This window comes from Penicillium robsamsonii (assembly GCF_028829455.1).
Source record: "Penicillium robsamsonii strain IBT 29466 chromosome Unknown utg000005l_segment0_segment0, whole genome shotgun sequence".
NCBI lineage: Eukaryota > Fungi > Ascomycota > Eurotiomycetes > Eurotiales > Aspergillaceae > Penicillium > Penicillium robsamsonii.
In genome coordinates this window covers 1189137-1206068 of record NW_026643223.1, presented here as the reverse complement: position 1 = coordinate 1206068, position 16932 = coordinate 1189137, and the positions used below count along the sequence as shown (strand labels likewise).

At 48.1% G+C, this 16932-nt stretch overlaps 5 protein-coding genes across 5 annotated transcripts; 4 read left to right on the top strand and 1 right to left on the bottom strand.

The window, feature by feature from the left end:
- Positions 1-729: 729 nt before the first annotated feature.
- Positions 730-2995, top strand: N7447_008494 (uncharacterized protein; the record flags this gene model as incomplete). Its single annotated transcript, XM_057232756.1, has 4 exons — positions 730-987; positions 1052-1092; positions 1155-1192; positions 1251-2995. The coding sequence occupies 4 exons, from the start codon at positions 730-732 to the stop codon at positions 2993-2995; spliced, it is 2082 nt and encodes a 693-aa protein (XP_057082298.1).
- A 2883-nt stretch (positions 2996-5878) lies between these two features.
- On the top strand, positions 5879-7884 carry N7447_008493 (uncharacterized protein; the record flags this gene model as incomplete). Its single annotated transcript, XM_057232755.1, has 6 exons — positions 5879-5908; positions 5962-6118; positions 6173-6428; positions 6479-6995; positions 7053-7520; positions 7585-7884. 6 exons carry the CDS (start codon positions 5879-5881, stop codon positions 7882-7884), a joined length of 1728 nt encoding a protein of 575 aa, XP_057082297.1.
- Positions 7885-8253: 369 nt separating this feature from the next.
- N7447_008492 (zinc-binding alcohol dehydrogenase family protein) lies at positions 8254-9450 on the bottom strand (the record flags this gene model as incomplete). Its single annotated transcript, XM_057232754.1, has 1 exon — positions 8254-9450. The coding sequence occupies one exon, from the start codon at positions 9448-9450 to the stop codon at positions 8254-8256; it is 1197 nt and encodes a 398-aa protein (XP_057082296.1).
- A 1478-nt stretch (positions 9451-10928) lies between these two features.
- Positions 10929-14254, top strand: N7447_008491 (Peptidoglycan-binding Lysin subgroup; the record flags this gene model as incomplete). The annotated part of the gene is made up of 5 exons (XM_057232753.1): positions 10929-11030; positions 11085-11573; positions 11631-12561; positions 12889-13567; positions 13624-14254. The coding sequence occupies 5 exons, from the start codon at positions 10929-10931 to the stop codon at positions 14252-14254; spliced, it is 2832 nt and encodes a 943-aa protein (XP_057082295.1).
- A 990-nt stretch (positions 14255-15244) lies between these two features.
- On the top strand, positions 15245-16507 carry N7447_008490 (uncharacterized protein; the record flags this gene model as incomplete). Its single annotated transcript, XM_057232752.1, has 1 exon — positions 15245-16507. One exon carries the CDS (start codon positions 15245-15247, stop codon positions 16505-16507), a length of 1263 nt encoding a protein of 420 aa, XP_057082294.1.
- Between the last annotated feature and the right edge of the window lie 425 nt (positions 16508-16932).

Sequence of the window (16932 nt, the reverse complement as noted above, 5' to 3'; positions counted from 1 at the left end):
TCCTCGCTTTACGCCTCTCCTGCGTTAACCCGAAGACCGCCTTTATCTCATTATTTGTGCTAGTATGGCTGGCTGATCGCTTTGGAAGGGAATTGCATCTGACATATAGCGCTATTAAATAACGACATTTGAAGTATGGTGATCATGTTAGCGTTATAATTCGGCTATGGCACCGACAACTTCACTGCTTGCCCTTTCGCAATCTGAGTCATGTCTCTGTGGACCATGAGGATAACAGTAAATCCGAGGGTTGATTGGTGGATGCTTTTGAAGTCCTTACCCGATGAGTGTTTACAGTAAACAAGTAGAAGCAACAAACCAATTCTAACCCCAAAGGCCGGCCTGTAATCGACCTACACATGTGGACGATAAGCGAGATCGTGGCCATTAAGCGAGCTTTGAATCTGAAAACAAACATAATTCCTCGTTAAAATACTGTAAAATAACCTGGTAGGAGATATGAAGTTGTAGGGTACTGTATTTACAATGTATCTTGGATTTCGCAGCTCGCTTAATGGCCACATATGCTCGTCTGCGGACCACATTGGTTCACTGGATTCGATCCGACAGCAACTTAGCATACCAGAATGCATCTACCATGGAATGGCCTATACATATGTAGCAAGATATCATTGAAACTTCACCATTTCGCCATACCCCAGTTTTTTGAGGCTTAAAAGGCCTCACTTACCCGTATAGCTAAACTAGCTGAACCCATCTCTGAACACAATGGAAATAAAAAGGGCTGCCCTCCTGATTGTCTCCGACGAAGCCTCTACGGATCCCACTATGGACCGCGGGGCTGATACTCTTGCGCCTATTCTAGCCAAGGAGGGAAAGTGGGAACTCTCCGCAATTCGCATAGTCCCGAACAACGTTCTCCAAATCCAGCAAGCACTTTGCGACTGGACTAGTGGCCCCAATTGGCACCATCTACTTTTCCTTAGTGCTGCGGCAGCCTTAGCAGTCAAAGATATTACCCCCGAGGTGAGGAGATTGTCTGGATCTTTGTTGGTCACCCGGTTCTCGTGTGCTAAGGACATCACTCTAGGCCGTCACTCCCTTGATTCATCGACATGCCACCAGCCTATTGTGAGTGGAGATGGTGTATTAATGGTTCTGGGCTCATTCTAATAACGTAGCAACCTGTATAGCCATAGGATAATCGCCGACTCTCTGGAATTTACTCCATGTAAGACGATATCCGCCCTCCTACCTGATTATATGCACCCCAGCTAATTCACGGCTAGCCGCAAAATTGGAAAGACTGGTTGTTGATATTCGTGAGAAGACTTTGATTATCAGTTTACCACAGTCCTCTAAAGGAGCCATGGAGGATCTTGGAGTCGTTATGAGCCTCCTCCCGCATGTCATCCCGCCGAACCCTCACTCTTTACATACTAGTGGCATGAAGAAACTAAACAATGAGACCGGAGTGACTATTGCCCAGCATCTACCACAATCTCAACTACAACCTTATCACCATCACCACCATGCCCACGGCCATCCTATCCGCAAAGCGTACACATCTCCACCAGACCGTTCCCAATCCAAATCCAACAGACCCGCCATGGGCCTCAATCAGCGCTACCGCCCTTGTGCCAATTCTATGCTTTCTGTAGAGGAAGCACTACGCGTGATTCGCGAGCAAACTCCTGCACCCATTGTGGTCAAAACCCCTGTCACCACTTCCATCATCGGCTCCGTCATTGCGGAAGATGTCTACGCTAGCGAGATGATACCAGCATACCCCACCAGTCTTGTCGATGGCTATGCCATCATTGCCAAAGAAGGCGAATCCACCAGACTCATTTTCCATAGAACTTCAATCGCCCACGCCAACATGAGCGGAGCCTTTGAGCCCCTACAACCAGGAACCATTGCTAAAATTACCGCCGGCACCCCCCTCCCTTCTAATGCCAACGCTGTGGTTATGTTAGATGACATAGCATTCTCAACCCTAGACGGACAAGATGAAGCAACTGTCGAAATCCTGGCCGATGATATCGTCCCAGGAGAAAATGTCCGCGAGCCTGGTAGTGACGTTGCCCTCAACACAAAGATACTTGCTCGTGGCGACCTTATCTCCCCAGTCGGTGGCGAAATAGGTCTGCTTGCTGCTACGGGAACCCGAACCGTCAAAGTTTTCAAGAAGTGCCGGGTGGGTGTTCTCAGTGTCGGTGGCGATCTCGTGGAGCATTCGAACCCCTCTACCCTCGTCAGAGGCCAGATCCGCGACTCTAACCGCCCATCCCTCTTGTCCTGCCTAGCCGCTTGGGGTTTTGAGACTGTGGATCTTGGCCTCACCCGTGAGACAGCAGCAGGCGAGCTCGAACACACTCTTCGTAACTCCCTATACGGTGTAGACTATGCATTCTCTGGCGTCGACGTGCTCGTAATTACTGGCAGCATGTTCCTGGGTAAGCTAGATTTCACACCTATCATTGAGCGCACGCTCGATGGGTCCATTCACTTCAACCGCGTTTCTATGAAACCCGGCATGTCCACTACCTTCGCAACAGTACCCTTCAAGGCTACCACCGCCGACGCAGCTACCGAGAACATCCTGCAGAAGCACACCTCCAAGCTGATATTTTCGCTCCCCGGAGACCCAGCCTCTGCGCTAGCCACCCTGAACCTCTTCGTCCTGTCTTCTCTGCATAAATTTGCCGGTCTAGGCGAGTCGTCCCAGGCTATCGCTGTCGATCCGGGGACTACGCCGCAGGTAGGCCTGCCTCGGGTCGCTGTCGTCCTAACCCACCACTTCCCCCTCGACCTCAAGCGCACCGAGTACCACCGTGCTGTCGTGACGGGTTCCCGCTCGGACGGCCGACTATATGCTACAAGCGCTGGTGTTAATGCTGTGGGCAGTCTTGCAAAGGCCAATGCTTTAGTTATACTCCGTGCAGGGCGTGGGGTTGGGATCAAGGGTGAAATCGTCGAGGCCCTGATGATGGGTCATATTCATGCCTCGGATACCCGCATTATTTGTTAAAGACCGTGGCCAACGTATAACGAAATGACCTGTGTGAATGGAGGCTTGGCCTCCTTGGCTCTACACTTCTTCCAATACATGTTTAGGCACTGAAAATACAGTTCAATTGTGATGATAGACAGGAAGGAAGATAAAAACTACTCTTATCTTCACTATTGTGAGCAATTTAGCAGATAAAAATTTATAGTCTAGTAGTGGACTATAATAGAAGGGAAGTTATAGTTATTTTATATAATTATATTATATAAGATATATTGGTAATACAAGGTTATAGTTATCCAAATAGGAAGGTAAATAGGAGCGTAGTGTATGAAGAGTAATGAAAAAATGCATTTTGACAACTATCTACTTTGGTCCCAGAGCCGTATGTCTGCTAAAATCACCTCAAGTGGCTTGGTGCCTAGCGCAACTAGCTATGCTACTTCGCTGTTTGGCAGCATGTTCTATCTCGATTGTGAATTTTGAAGCGATGGATTTATAACTCCCCTCACCCATTGTTGCCTTACATTATTATGTACGTCTGTTATGGAGAGTGATCCAGCTTGGTGCGGAAACATGATTTCCCATCACCAAACCCATTCCAGTTTGGAATTCCGGGCTCACTTCCCACAGCCCGGCCCGGCCCGGCACTAAACAGGTAAGAACCGTTGATCATCGGAGGTTATCCCAAACTTTCTCCAGTCTGTTGTTGGCCCCTAGGGCAAGCTTGGACTCGAAATTTAGTGCAGGGGGAAGGTGCTAGAAAAAAACTCGAAAATATGTACAAATTGAGTGCGTTTCCCGTCTTGGTCAAGCCTGGGATGACTGCGTTCGCTCGTCGCTCTTTCGATGCACACCTGCCATGGGGTATTTTCGTGCCTAGTATTTGTGACATTTGGTGCAATTCTTGCTCTGTCTGGAATATGCCATTAATCCGAACTCGAGAGCAGCAATAGGGGTAGCCGAATCCCCCTCTTGCGATACTCCATATCGACAGAGATCCTGCGGGAACCGAATCTGGCTAGTCAAGACTCTGATAATGACCGATGATTAAGCATCGCGTTAGGTACTGTCTAGGTGCATAATGAGGATAAGAGCCTCGTGCCGAAGGTCACATGGCGTTAAAGGACTATAGCCTTTTACCAATTCCAAATATGCACAGCCATTGCCGACTCGGGGGAGATGGTGAGGCTATCGACTTTGGAGTTTCGCAATATTTACAACCGTGGGCATTTGCCGTGAGTGGCTGCCGTGTCCCAGATAAGCCCCGCCTTTAACGGCAACAGCACGATGACCCAGGTCCGGCAGGCAGATGCATGTGCTAGATGCAGTCCACAGTTCTTGGCGCTTGATTTTCTTTTTTCCTTGGGAGTCAATTCATCCCCTGAACAAAAGGTGATTTAGAAATCTGTCTACTGTTGAAAGTCTACTGTTGAAAGGACATGATATATCTCTGCTGCGGTAGATTTGTATTTAACGTATTTGGTTAGTGTAGCTTCCCAGTATGCGACTGTCTCGCGTGGCTCTCACAGGGGAATATTAACCAATAATAGAGGTTTCATATATACTGTAGTGCAAAGGGAGTATGTGTATCTATTCCTCAGAGCTATGGTCAGTCGGCCAGTTTAAGTCACATCCACGCTTTTTCCTTCCAGTCACATTCAGATCAAATTGTGGTCTTTCCGTGGCCACAAGGGGCATGTACTAGGTGCCATTCAATTTACCACAAGAAACCCGTTTGATTAGATTCGAGCTATCACGCCATAGGGGCACAGGTTTATCGGTGCGACATCTGGATCTGATCCATCTATCACCTAGCTCATCTTTTGATACACTCAGCCATAGATCCTCATTCTGTCCATCAGTTATATCTGTCCAATTGTCAACCATTGCATTCCAAAAGCCCGCCTTCAAGCAAAGATGTCATGCTTCCTCTAAAATCTCACATCAACCATGGGGTATATATACACCAAGTCTACCAAACATAGTACGTAAGCACATAAGCTCTGGGTCGGAGATCGAAGAAGGGGTTCTGAGACCAGCCAATGACACAATTAATGTCCCGTACATTTTGGCGTATCAATGCACGGATCACAACTGCTTTGTGCTACACTCCTCTAGCTCCACTAGACCGAGAACCAGCGTTTACCTCCGGTTCAGCTTGTTGTAGTAGGTGTGATTTCAAATATCAATTCCAAATCACCGTCCACGTGCTGCATGTGCCGCGGTTGACAACAATAATAGCCAGTCGGTGTAGCGTATCCATATAACAACATGCCATACTATGAACAGTTTAACAATCCGAACCTCAAGATTGATGAGCAACTAACCAATTCGGCTAACAGACCGAATACCATAATGCTAGATTATCCAACCTCCAATTAATAATCGACAAACATGGCTAAGCTGCTGACACATTCTATCACTATCCAGCTTATCTATACTACCCAAGTGGCGCGACGAAAAGACTAACGCCGCAACCAGCGCAGGGACGGAAGTTTATTCAAACATATCAAGATAATTAGCCGTTTAGCCTTTATAAAGCACCATCTTGGTTACCTCAAAGGCATGAGGAAGTCATGAGTATGGGGTCATTTAGGATGCAGTGCTGATCACACCATGCGTAGGACGATCTCTTTGGGCTTGATCGGGGAAGAAGAGGGGACTTTCGACAAGTACAAGTTGCCAAATGTGGAAGATCATGAAGGAAGGGAGGGTGTCTGGTGAAAAAGTAGTCAATCTATAATTACCGACGCTTGAACGACTTAGGCTTGAGTGCACTCGGGTAGTCTCAGTCAATAACTATAAATACCCATTACGAATACCTGTCTCATTGACTCCGATAGGATTGTTCTTGGAGACGGACTAGCATCAAAATACCAGCACTCTATTAAACTCCTCAATATGTCGGGGTCACGACAGCAGCCTGGACTGGTGAGACAACAGTCCTCTAGCTCATAAAGTGGCTCTTGGCACTGATATCTTAGGCTTGCGAGGAATGCCGCAAAAAGAAACTTCGCTGCGATAGGCGACGGCCTCAATGTGACCAGTGCGAGGACTCTGGTACGGTGTGTCTTGTGAATCAGATTCGCTCGCCACGGGGCCCCAAGAAGGGGCATCTCAAAGCTTTGCGTAATCGCATTGGTTCGTTGGCAATATGACCTATACACCTTCCTTCACTGCTAATTTGGCTCTTAGCTACGCTGGAAAGCATCATAAATTGTGATCAGAGCAATCTCGGTCCAAATGAAGTATTGGATGGCAGTGAAAAATATCACACCGATGAAACAATTCAAATCCTCAGCCCACCCCAAGAGTATATCCCCAATCCCACGAGCACCGAATTCCATGATATCACCTATTCCATGGAAGCATCAACAATAAACTCACCTATTACTACTACAACAATGAGTCCACCTAATCAGGAAAAGTCAGGTGTAATTGAGGCAGATCTGTACGCAACCCTCACCCTCTAAATCGGGACATATCTAACAGCCAGTGAAGAGATCAACTATATTTCGACAGAGTACACCCTGTCGCGCCGATGCTCCACCAAGGCCGGTACTTTTCCTGGTCGCAGATATTCAACAAACCACCTTCTCACATCTGTCTGCAATTCGCAATGTGGGCACTAGCAGCGGCTTCATCTGCCCATTTACAGCACATGCGGGAGTCTCTCTACGCCCGTGCGCGGTCCGGGATTGAGGCTCTCGACCACGATATTGAATCCAGCAGTGCGCCCTGTCTCCAGGCAGCCCAAACATGGCTACTTCTAACTCACTACGAGTTCCGCTACATGAGCTACCGCCGAGCATGGCTTACCGCAGGACGTGCCTTTCGAATTATCCAACTGGCCAAACTATACGAGATTGATCGTCTCAATGGCAATACCATAAACATGGCACACCCCGAAGCATGGGCCGAGGCCGAGGAAAAGCGACGGACCTACTGGCTGGCATATTGTCTCGACCGCTTCCTCAATATATCTGACGAGTGGCCTCTAAGTCTACACGAGGAAGCAGTGAGAAATTACTCTTTTTTTTTACAGGACGCATCAAATAACTAACATCTACTCCAGCTCTGTATATATCTCCCCGTCTCAGAATCAGATTTCCAACATAGCAGACCAGTTCTTATGGACTCCTTATATGACGAGATTGAGACCTCCGGACAGAAAATGCTACCGCCTTTCGCGGAGACAATCGTCCTGATCACGCTATGCTGGAACAGCGTTGCATTCCAGCGAGCCGGGCACGGTGATAAAACATCTCCGAGCGACGGAGATACCTGGAAGCGCCATACTCGGTTGTACCGAATGGTACAACAGCGGCTGATGCTGATCTCACTCCCCCCGTCTGCGCCCGAACTGCACGACCCTATGCGTCTGTTCACAAACATGCTCGCGAATGCTGCTGTAATATGGTTTTACAACATAATAGAGAACCTGCAGGTGAAAATTGATGATGAGATCATCCTGGTTCCTCTCTACTCTGCGTACGAGATAGTAGGTTTGGCGAAGCCGCTCACCCGGTCCAGCTTTTTCAAGGTGAGACCGTCCCCTTCTGCCCCATGCATTGACCGCGGGTTTTGTGTCTCACGGGGTTGTACAGGCGCACGCGTTTTCGCCCATGCTACTCTATCTTTCGGCAAAGTTTCTCAAGGCACATGCTGATCAACTGAGTACATGTGTCCCCGCGTCGGAGGATAAACAGCAGAAATTGGAGGATTTGAACAAGGCCTTGCGGGTTTTGCAGGGTGGGAATAATTTGGCTACGAGTTACTTGGAGCTGCTTGATTCGGACCCGTTTCAGAGATTGTGCAACCTGTCGAATGTCCACGGATGTACTATGTCTGAAGTCACAGATCAGCCGGTACCACCTTTCTTCTTGGATATTACGAATCTTTTCTAGCTCGACATTCTGATAGCAGGCAGGTCTTTGGTTACCCCCATTCAAATTCTTCTCAGGGGTCATGGATTGGCGTACAGATATAGTGTTCAAGTGTTTGGCGACTTTGAGTCAAATGTCATTCATTACATTTCCATCGTAGGGCGCGAGATGTTGAGAATTCATTTACTTAACAATCATTATGACATTGATCCTCAATTCACTTTGGTTGAAAACCATGCTACTCGCTTTGCGTATATCAAACGATTCGCCGGAATGGCTAGATTCAACTTGGGGTTTTATTGGCCGTTCTTGAGCACGCTACCTACATAGCGTGCTCAGTCATGGAGACGGTCGACGCCAGAGACCTCCCAAAATCAGCTCCAGGCAAATTCAAAGGGAAACAACAACCTTCTGAGCAGACACGCCCCTCATGTGACAATCCATAGCACTTTGAATTTGTTCCAGACCCTTCCCCACAATACGCGGCTTAGGAGCAGCAACAAAAGTCCCACCTGCAAGGGCCTCAGGGAGGAATTCACGATAGATCATCGAGCCAACCTCGGTATGGGCCGCAGAGCTACCGAAAATTGATTTGACTTTCACGCCACGGCGCTTCGACTTGACGAAAACTTTGATGCTGAACCACTTTGAGGCTGCCATAGTATGGAAGAATTGGAAGGTTGTGGTTAGAATTCTTTCCGGGAACGGGAAGCCAGTTTGAGCTACACACTTCGAGCTGTTTGTCTTCGCGAGAATTTTTATGCAAGCTTCAGTCGAGTCATTTCCGATAGCGATGGCGCCGACAACCTTCTTGTCCTTGCAAAGATGGATAATTTGTGGGATGGTTAGCTCGTTGCAGTAATCAAAGACTGCGGAGGCGCCCAGAGTGGTGACATATTCGAAGTTTTCAGGAGAGCAAGTGGTGATAACCTCATATCCAGCTAATGCGGCAAGCTGGATGGCGTTGCAACCGACGCTGGTCGATCCACCCCACACAAGGACTGCTTCTTCGGGGGGCGAATTTGGGGCTGTTCTCAACGAGGTGCCAGGACGATTAAGACAGAGAAACTCCGATTGGAACAAGGCGGTTGCTGCAGTTGATAAACCGAGGGGAACAACGCAATCTTCTTCGTAGGAGAGCCAGTCCGGGATCACCGTAGCCATGTGATCACGGATCACGGTGTAGTGTTGGAAAGCACCTTCGGACGACTTATTGACGGCTGGGTCCATAGAGAGGGCGTGAGCAAGAACCCGATCACCAACCTTAATGTTAGAGACCTTGACACCAACCTGAACGACCTCACCGGCACAATCATTTCCGAGAACAAACGGGTACTTGATCCAGGAGAAGATCTTGTCACCCATCAGCTGTTTGGTCCATTCAACAGAATTAACAGCCACAGCAGCATTCTTGATGACGATCTGATAGGGGCCAGGGGGCGTGTACGGTGCGACACCGACCATGAATGGGCGAGCTGATTTGGCAGTAAGCCACGCAGCCTGGTTAGAAGGATCCTGGATAGTACCACCCGGGACAGTAAGACCCTGGTTAAAGACGAGCTGGTCAGAATTCTGGTCAGAAGACATCGTGACGATGAAGGGGGGAGGGAAGATGGAGAATCAAAAATACCAAAGCTAAATAGACGCGGGTATATAGACACGTGAATATTGAATACGAAGAGCAGAGACAAAAAGAATACAAGTCAAACGTGTTGGACACGATGATAGACAGAGGAAGAGAAAAGAGAAAGAGCGACCCTAGGTAGACCTCACTATACAATGTATGACAACCTGGGAGTCCCTCTATATGGATAAGGCCATTTTGAAGTGTATCAGGGAAGAGTGCATACTCCAAGCCTATGAAGAAAGTCTTAGTTCAGATGGTTTTATCACCGCCCAAATGGAATTGGTAACCAGAGACTCTATATCCCACCAGGACTCACCGATTTCACTCTCAGTACCATTGTTTCTTCCTGCTAATCTCGTTCTTGTTTTGGAGAGACTCCCGGTCTACTGAGCAGAAATAGTAAAGAGGCTGCATTATGATGCGTCTGTGCCAATAGACCCAATCATTACAAGCAACTTGCGTATATTTTTACCATATCGCTATATAATGGAGGTAATGGCGCGGGGCATTCTGTAAGGTTGATATACTTCTAATTAAGCAAGGTGCTAGAGAACATATCCATTACTCTCCCTGATCGCTACCTTGTGTATCTCCAGGTTGTCGTTACCAATCAGATGGCCCAAGTCCAACAAGCTACCTAGGGAACCATGTACCTACCAACCCTGAAATCTTGACACAAAGGCGACAGGATATTAGCCAATCTGGTTATTCTGACCCCAGTAGATTTGTTCTTTGACTCAGTCGGGACGCAGTAAACCAATTGACAACGAATATTCTCTGATGTTCAAATCCACTCCATACATATATAACGCTAGACTGGCCCCAGGGATGGGAACTCCTTTTTGATGGTGTCCTACGCCGACGATAATTTGAGGTCGATTTAGAGAGGACATTTAAAGAGTTGCAGCATATGGCTGTTTCTCTTCTTAAGATGTTCCTTTGTTCCGCTGTCATGGAACCCCACAAGTTGGTTAGTTATATGCAGGTGTCTGCTACCCTGGTAGCCTAGACCCTTGGCAAAATTGTGCGTTATATAGCTTCTTCAAAGAGAGTCTGCCATTGCTGCTCCGAAGAGGAAAGAGAGATACCAGAACAAAGACCATTTGGTGTCACATTTGCACCAGGGGTTCCTCGTATGCACTGACTTTCTTTGTTGATAATGGCGGGAGGAGGCTGTTTGACTTGTTCTTTCTTACAATTCAATATACTTTCCTCGAGGAATAATGGTTTTAATTGGCTCTTTAGAGACTCTCAGACTCTGCACGTTACTTTAAAGAGCACAACTGTGTTTCATATGATTCACTGGCTGCATCAATGCATATTGCCTCCTGGATGTCGCTCTCAGGCATGATATTGGTGGTGGTATTCTTTGGCGATAAGTATAAAGCCGCGCGCTGTTCTCCAAATACCTTCGTCCTCTCAGGCAAATCTACACAAGATGAGATCTTTCCAAAAGGGCATCTTCGTTGCTCTGTGCGGTCTCGGTTTGATTCACGGAACGGTTGCCGTGTCCACAGCTACACCTACAGCCGCATGGACAGTTAGTACCTACTTTCATTACATTACTTTTACCTTATATACTAACTCAACATAGTATAAACCAGTCGCAACAGGATACACCTGCCCCTCCATTATTGTTGGCACTGAGGATACATGTGACAACCTACCTGTCAAGTGTGGTATCTCGGCAGCATCGTTCACTTCGCTCAACCCGAAGATTTCCTGCTCCTCTCTGGCCAAGGGAAAGCCTGTATGCTGTGCTCTGGGGGAACCCGATTACCCACCGAAATCAGGAACTGGGTGGTGCTACACTCATACTGTCCGCAGTGGGGATACCTGCGCGAAAATGGCCGCGGGATACAAGGTCACCACGGCCAACATCGAGACTTGGAATAAGGATACCACGGCATGGTACGGGTGCAATGATCTGCAGGATGGTGGCCAGGTTTGTATCAGCAAGGGCCAGCCCCCAATGCCAGTTGCGATTGGCGATGCGGTCTGTGGTCCCCAAGTGCCTGGAACAGGACGTCCGAGGATGCCGTTCATGATTCCCACTTTAAATCCATGCCCTGCTGGTCAATGTGTAAGCTTTATCAAGATTCGAGTTCGGTCTCGCGGCCTGGACTAACCATATATATAGTGCTCGAGAAAGGGTCAATGCGGTACTGGTGCAGACTTCTGTGGCTCAGCTGCGCTCGCTGTCCCGGCTGGGTCTGCAATGGATGCTTCTGTGCCTACAAACGAAGTTGCTTCTGAGTCTTCAAAAAAAGATGCATCTGAGGCTGCGACGAAAGGGGCATCTGAAGCTGCAAAGAAAGATGCATCTAAAGCTAAATCTGTATCTGCAAGTGATGCTACATCTGCGAAAACGACATCTGCAACACCCAAAGCTACATCCGTGGGAACTATTGCATCCTTGGTAGCCAGATCTCTATCGACATCGACCAAAAACAAGGATCCACATTTCTTCACGACAGATATACCGTTAATAGATGTACCCCTGACATATTTGCACCCGAGCACGACCAAGTCACCTTACCCTCTTGTTGGAACCGAACTAGCCAGTAGATCACGGAACGTGATCGCTCATGTCATGGGCATACGTCGAAATTCTACAACCACCACAGCCATTTCTACTACAAGCATTAGTACTCCCAAGGTCACGTCTGTTACGACAAGCAAGGAAACCACCAAAACCAAAGTCAAAACAACAAAAACCGTCAACGGCATTGCCACCGTACCCAGCGGATGGGAGATGAGGATGTGGGATCAGCCCGGTTGCAAAGGCAACTACGTGGTCCTTCAGGGCCACAACGCTAAGTTGGAAGACAGTGACTGCATGAAGTTCAGCTCCAAGAGTGAGCTCAAAACTGATGTCAACGACGAATCCGTATCGTGTCGTTATATGACTTTACCGGAAAAGGGTGATTGGCAGTGGAGAGATTGTCACGGCATTAATCTGAATAAACCCAAATCGTGGAAGATGTCGAATGGTCTCTGTACCGTCTCTCCTAATACGGAATGTGATCTTTGGAACGACGTTTCCCAAACCTATGGCTGGCGGGGACCAGGTAAATGTCAAGATCGTCAGAGTGTTGATCCTAGTACATTTGGATCATTCAAGTGTTATGTTGGATAGAATGTTGAATAGGATAGTATAGATAATATGACAAGATTACCTGATACCATAAGTCCGAATAGTTTAGGTAGAACGACATGAGCAAAGCCAAGTCTAGCGCTATGACCCTGATGGCCTACATGGGGCTGTGCTCGACATGTTAGCCCCGGTCTTAGAGCCTCAACCCTTTTTATCTCTTCTAATCTCACTCTTTTTTGTTTTTCTCTTTTTTTCTCTTTTCTCCTATAAACCTCCTTTGGAACCCTTTACTTTCCCCCAGTCATGGGTCAGATCGATCATACGTCGCACTCACCTGCTCTCGACGACGCTCCGCCTCCATACACCGATGACCCCGAACCCATCCTCGACTTTGCCCAACCCGACCCTGTCCAACCTCCCACAAGCATCCAACCCCTGCGTCTAATCGGCTCAGCCTATGTTCTCCCTGGCGGCAAAGACGTCAAACCCACCGACAAGGTTTCTCTCACCCTCGAACCAGCGCTCTCGAGCAACTGCGACGAGCTCTACAATGTCATCCACCAACAAATTAACCTGCCGCCCCGCCCGCTACTCTACATCCACGGCACTCACACAGAATCTAGTGATGGCAGAAAGAAAGACAAGAACAACAACACCGTCACGGACTTCAAATTCAAATTGGATCTGGCTGAAACAATGCTGACCGGCTGGGAGGGCGGATACGTGAGCCAGGACTGGAAGGACTGGAAGGATACGGAAATACTCACAGATGAGGACCTCAAACCCGCGTATCGGGGAGGAATCTTTCGCTCGCGAACGTACAAGCCGCCCAAGTCGTGTGCAGCTATCGGTCGCGGGGGAGACACCGATGCCCTCCTGTACCGAGATAACGCCGACGAGCTGGATAACAACTCTCCAGATGCGGGAAACCTGAAGATGTGGTGTGAGCGGTTCTGCCACGACCCTGCTTCTGTGAAATCGTATGCTCTACCCCTAACTCGCACGCAAAATACACTGCTAACCTATTCACCCACAGATTTACTCTGCACCGACAAGTCGCTGGCTTTGATTACAACGCTATGAATAACGTCCTATCCTCCCACATCCGCGAACTCAACTACCGCGGCTCCATAAACTTCAGCGTCTTCACTGCCCACCGCTCCGTTACAATCTACTCTCCGCACTGGATCAACCGGCTCCGCGCGAACCGCTGCGTCTGGTGGGTTGTCGTCCTTCTCCAGCTCTGGATTATTACTTGGCCGGTTATCTTCTTTATGGAGAAGAGATACGAGGTCGTCCATACTCGGTGGCATGCGTCGCTTAAACCAGAGCCTGACTCTCTGCTGGTCAACTGCTATCCGTTTGGTCGTAATGAGTCTTCTCTAGCGGAGTACTGGGCTCCGGCTGTCAAGCAGGCGGCGTGGACTCGGAGGCATGGCGAAGGTGATGTTTTGACCAGGATGGATGCGGATCGCTTGCAGGGGTACAGGACGCCGGTCTCCCTGCTTAGTCTTCATGCTTCTAGTTCGGAGACTGAGCTCGAGCGCCGACGGCGGGTTAATAGTGGTCAGGCTGGGCTCGTTGATAATGTTGTAGGTCTGGTAAGAGGGATCGGAGAAGTTTGGGAGGATTGGAGGTTGTCCGATGGGTGGGGTGCTAACACTTAATTTACGGGTCTGTTCTGATTTGATATTGCTTGGGTCTACAATGTGGCTGATAAATGCTGTCTCTCCGAAACTTGACCTCGTTTATAGCACTGGAGATAACTCTGGCGGTATGGGTGCCTAATTAAGTCACCCGCTTGAAGTCCTCCGGTGCTAACGAGGTGTCAGTCGATCCTTTTGGAATTTTCACTTTGCTCGATACGATATCCCTCTTGAACTCGATTCAACTACTTTTACCCATGGATATTACCTACATGGGGATCTATGAGTTCTCCAGGGCTTGAACTTCAGGGACATTTTGTCTTATGTAAAGTAGGGTTTCATCCCCAGGTGACATGGTTGACATCGGGAATGTCCTACATCCACATAAGTTGGTTGTTGATCACCATATCTGATGCTGGATCTCGAATCAAACGCAAGCAAGAAAGGGTCTCTATTGAGTTTCTTTCTCATGCCGTCGGCGAGAGCAGTAATGACCTCGATATGAACTCTGGAAGATTGAAGTAACTCTCAACGTCTTTACTGACTTGCCGTTGGGGGTCGACCTTTTTTTATCCTGAGTTCATTGCCGCACTCGGTTCCTGGTTTCAAGCTAAATTTAGCCAAACATCAGACACTGCTTTGTTCGCATAATGTAATACTCATTCATCATGCGCTTAGTATCAAGGACGTGCATTTGACCCACATGCTTTGCCTCGATTCTCTTTGTTCTATTGTTACATCACTTGTTCAGCCCCCTAATCCCGTGGTCCTTCAAGTGTCTATACATACTAATTGTTTGGTCTGTTTCATCTTAAGATAGATCAGACGCAAGCATTGACTCGATCATGCAATGACCTCTCTTAGAACGGCCCTTTGTCCAGGTCTATATAATACCTGCTTGTTCCAGCATCTAGGTAGACCAGTCAATTGTATCAATTCCCAAATCACACGATCAGAAACACTCCAGGACTTCCAAATCCACATATATTTTCATTTGATATTTTCAGCACCATGTCCGAACCTACCTCTTCTCCAATCAAGAGAATCATCAATCGCTTCCGCCGTGGTAGCGGTCACGCTGACGGTGGAGATGATACCGAAGTACCTCCACCCGCCACTCCCAAGAAAAAGGACCGAAAGCGTAAAGGCGACAACGGTGACGACGACCCATCGCCTCCGGCTGCCAAACGACCTGCCACTGGGCCATCGGGACTCGAAAGAGCTCGACGTAAGTTAACGTCCAGGGCATCAAAGGGCACATCAACACATCAGAATCCGTCATCAGTGGATCCCGATCCAGAGACCGAGGAATATCCCGAGCCAGGCCTCCCCACATTGCCTACCACTCCCAGAAACGCAAGGGCGATCGCCGGTAGGGTTAGTGCGAGTATGAACCCAGACCAACTTCACCTACTAGACAGAACACCCACGAGAAAGATGATCAACGAATATCGAGCGGAAGGGGCTAGATTTGAAAATTGGATGGCCAACGCTAACCTAGCTGAGCCTCGATGCCCAGTGGTCCAGGCTACCGTGACCATGTTCAACTTAACCAACGCCGATGCCCCCAATGAGCCAGAATTTCATGTATGGGACTCTGAGTCGGTTGTCCCACCGAAGGAAATCAGAGATGGTCTTGAATCGACAAATCTCCCAAAGGATAGGAGAAGGAAGACCTGGATTCGTACAAAATTACATCGCAATAAATTAATCAACGTCTCGGACTACGAGCATTACATCGTGCCAGGTGCTATCGTTGCTAGCAATATTTACAGAAGGAATAGGGGAACCCATTGGGCTGACATTGCTATTGCTTTATACAAAGATGTGGCCGCAATCGACACTCTCCGATATGTTTTCTACGCAACTGTTGAGAATGTAGAGACCCTTCCACTGGTGGGAAGGGTGCTCTACCCAAACAATAATCTCCCCGGTCCCAAGAGTAAAGCTTCACCCCCGCCAATCGAGACTTGGTATTTGGGTACTCCTGGATTCCGGGAAATCCTGGGATCACAATTAGGAAGAGCCACGGCGCGTCTTGTTCTAGCCGCCTGGCCACGAGGTACGCATCAGATCCCTAGAATCCATACTTGGTTTATGAGCGGTGATCTACATATGCGGTTCGATATTGAGCCTACTGTACAGGGAGGCAAGGCGGGGAGGAAACCAAGCCTATTTGATTCGCCGACTGGGAAAGGGAAAGAGAAGGGAAAGAAACCAGGCTCGTTTGACTCGACTGGGAAAGGGAAAGGGAAAGAAAGGAGGAGCAGCTAGGTGAGGAGCAGAGGTTAATAAGGCTAACACCTGTTGATTCAGCTGCTGCATCGGCGTGATTCCTTTTTGCAGGCTATCATAAGATGTGAAGTAGTTGGCTATGCGGAAAGTCTCTAAAGTCTGCCTAGTTAATTTATAAGTCCTCGATTTGCATATTGAACTATCGTTGCCGGGAACAGAAGTTAGCTTTGTCTAACAAGTTGGTATGGTTTATTTTCTATATGTAAAGGCTAGAGTATCAAAAATATCTCTTCTGCAAAATATTCAATAGAACATATGTATATAAGCCATAGATGCACAGAGCCACCCGTAGCGAGAGTATCAAGCTGTAAAGGATCTATATATATCCATAGACTGGAGAGATATTACGCCAATGCGAGTTATTGAACTGAAATATATAAACCAGCTTCTCTCTGAGAACTATT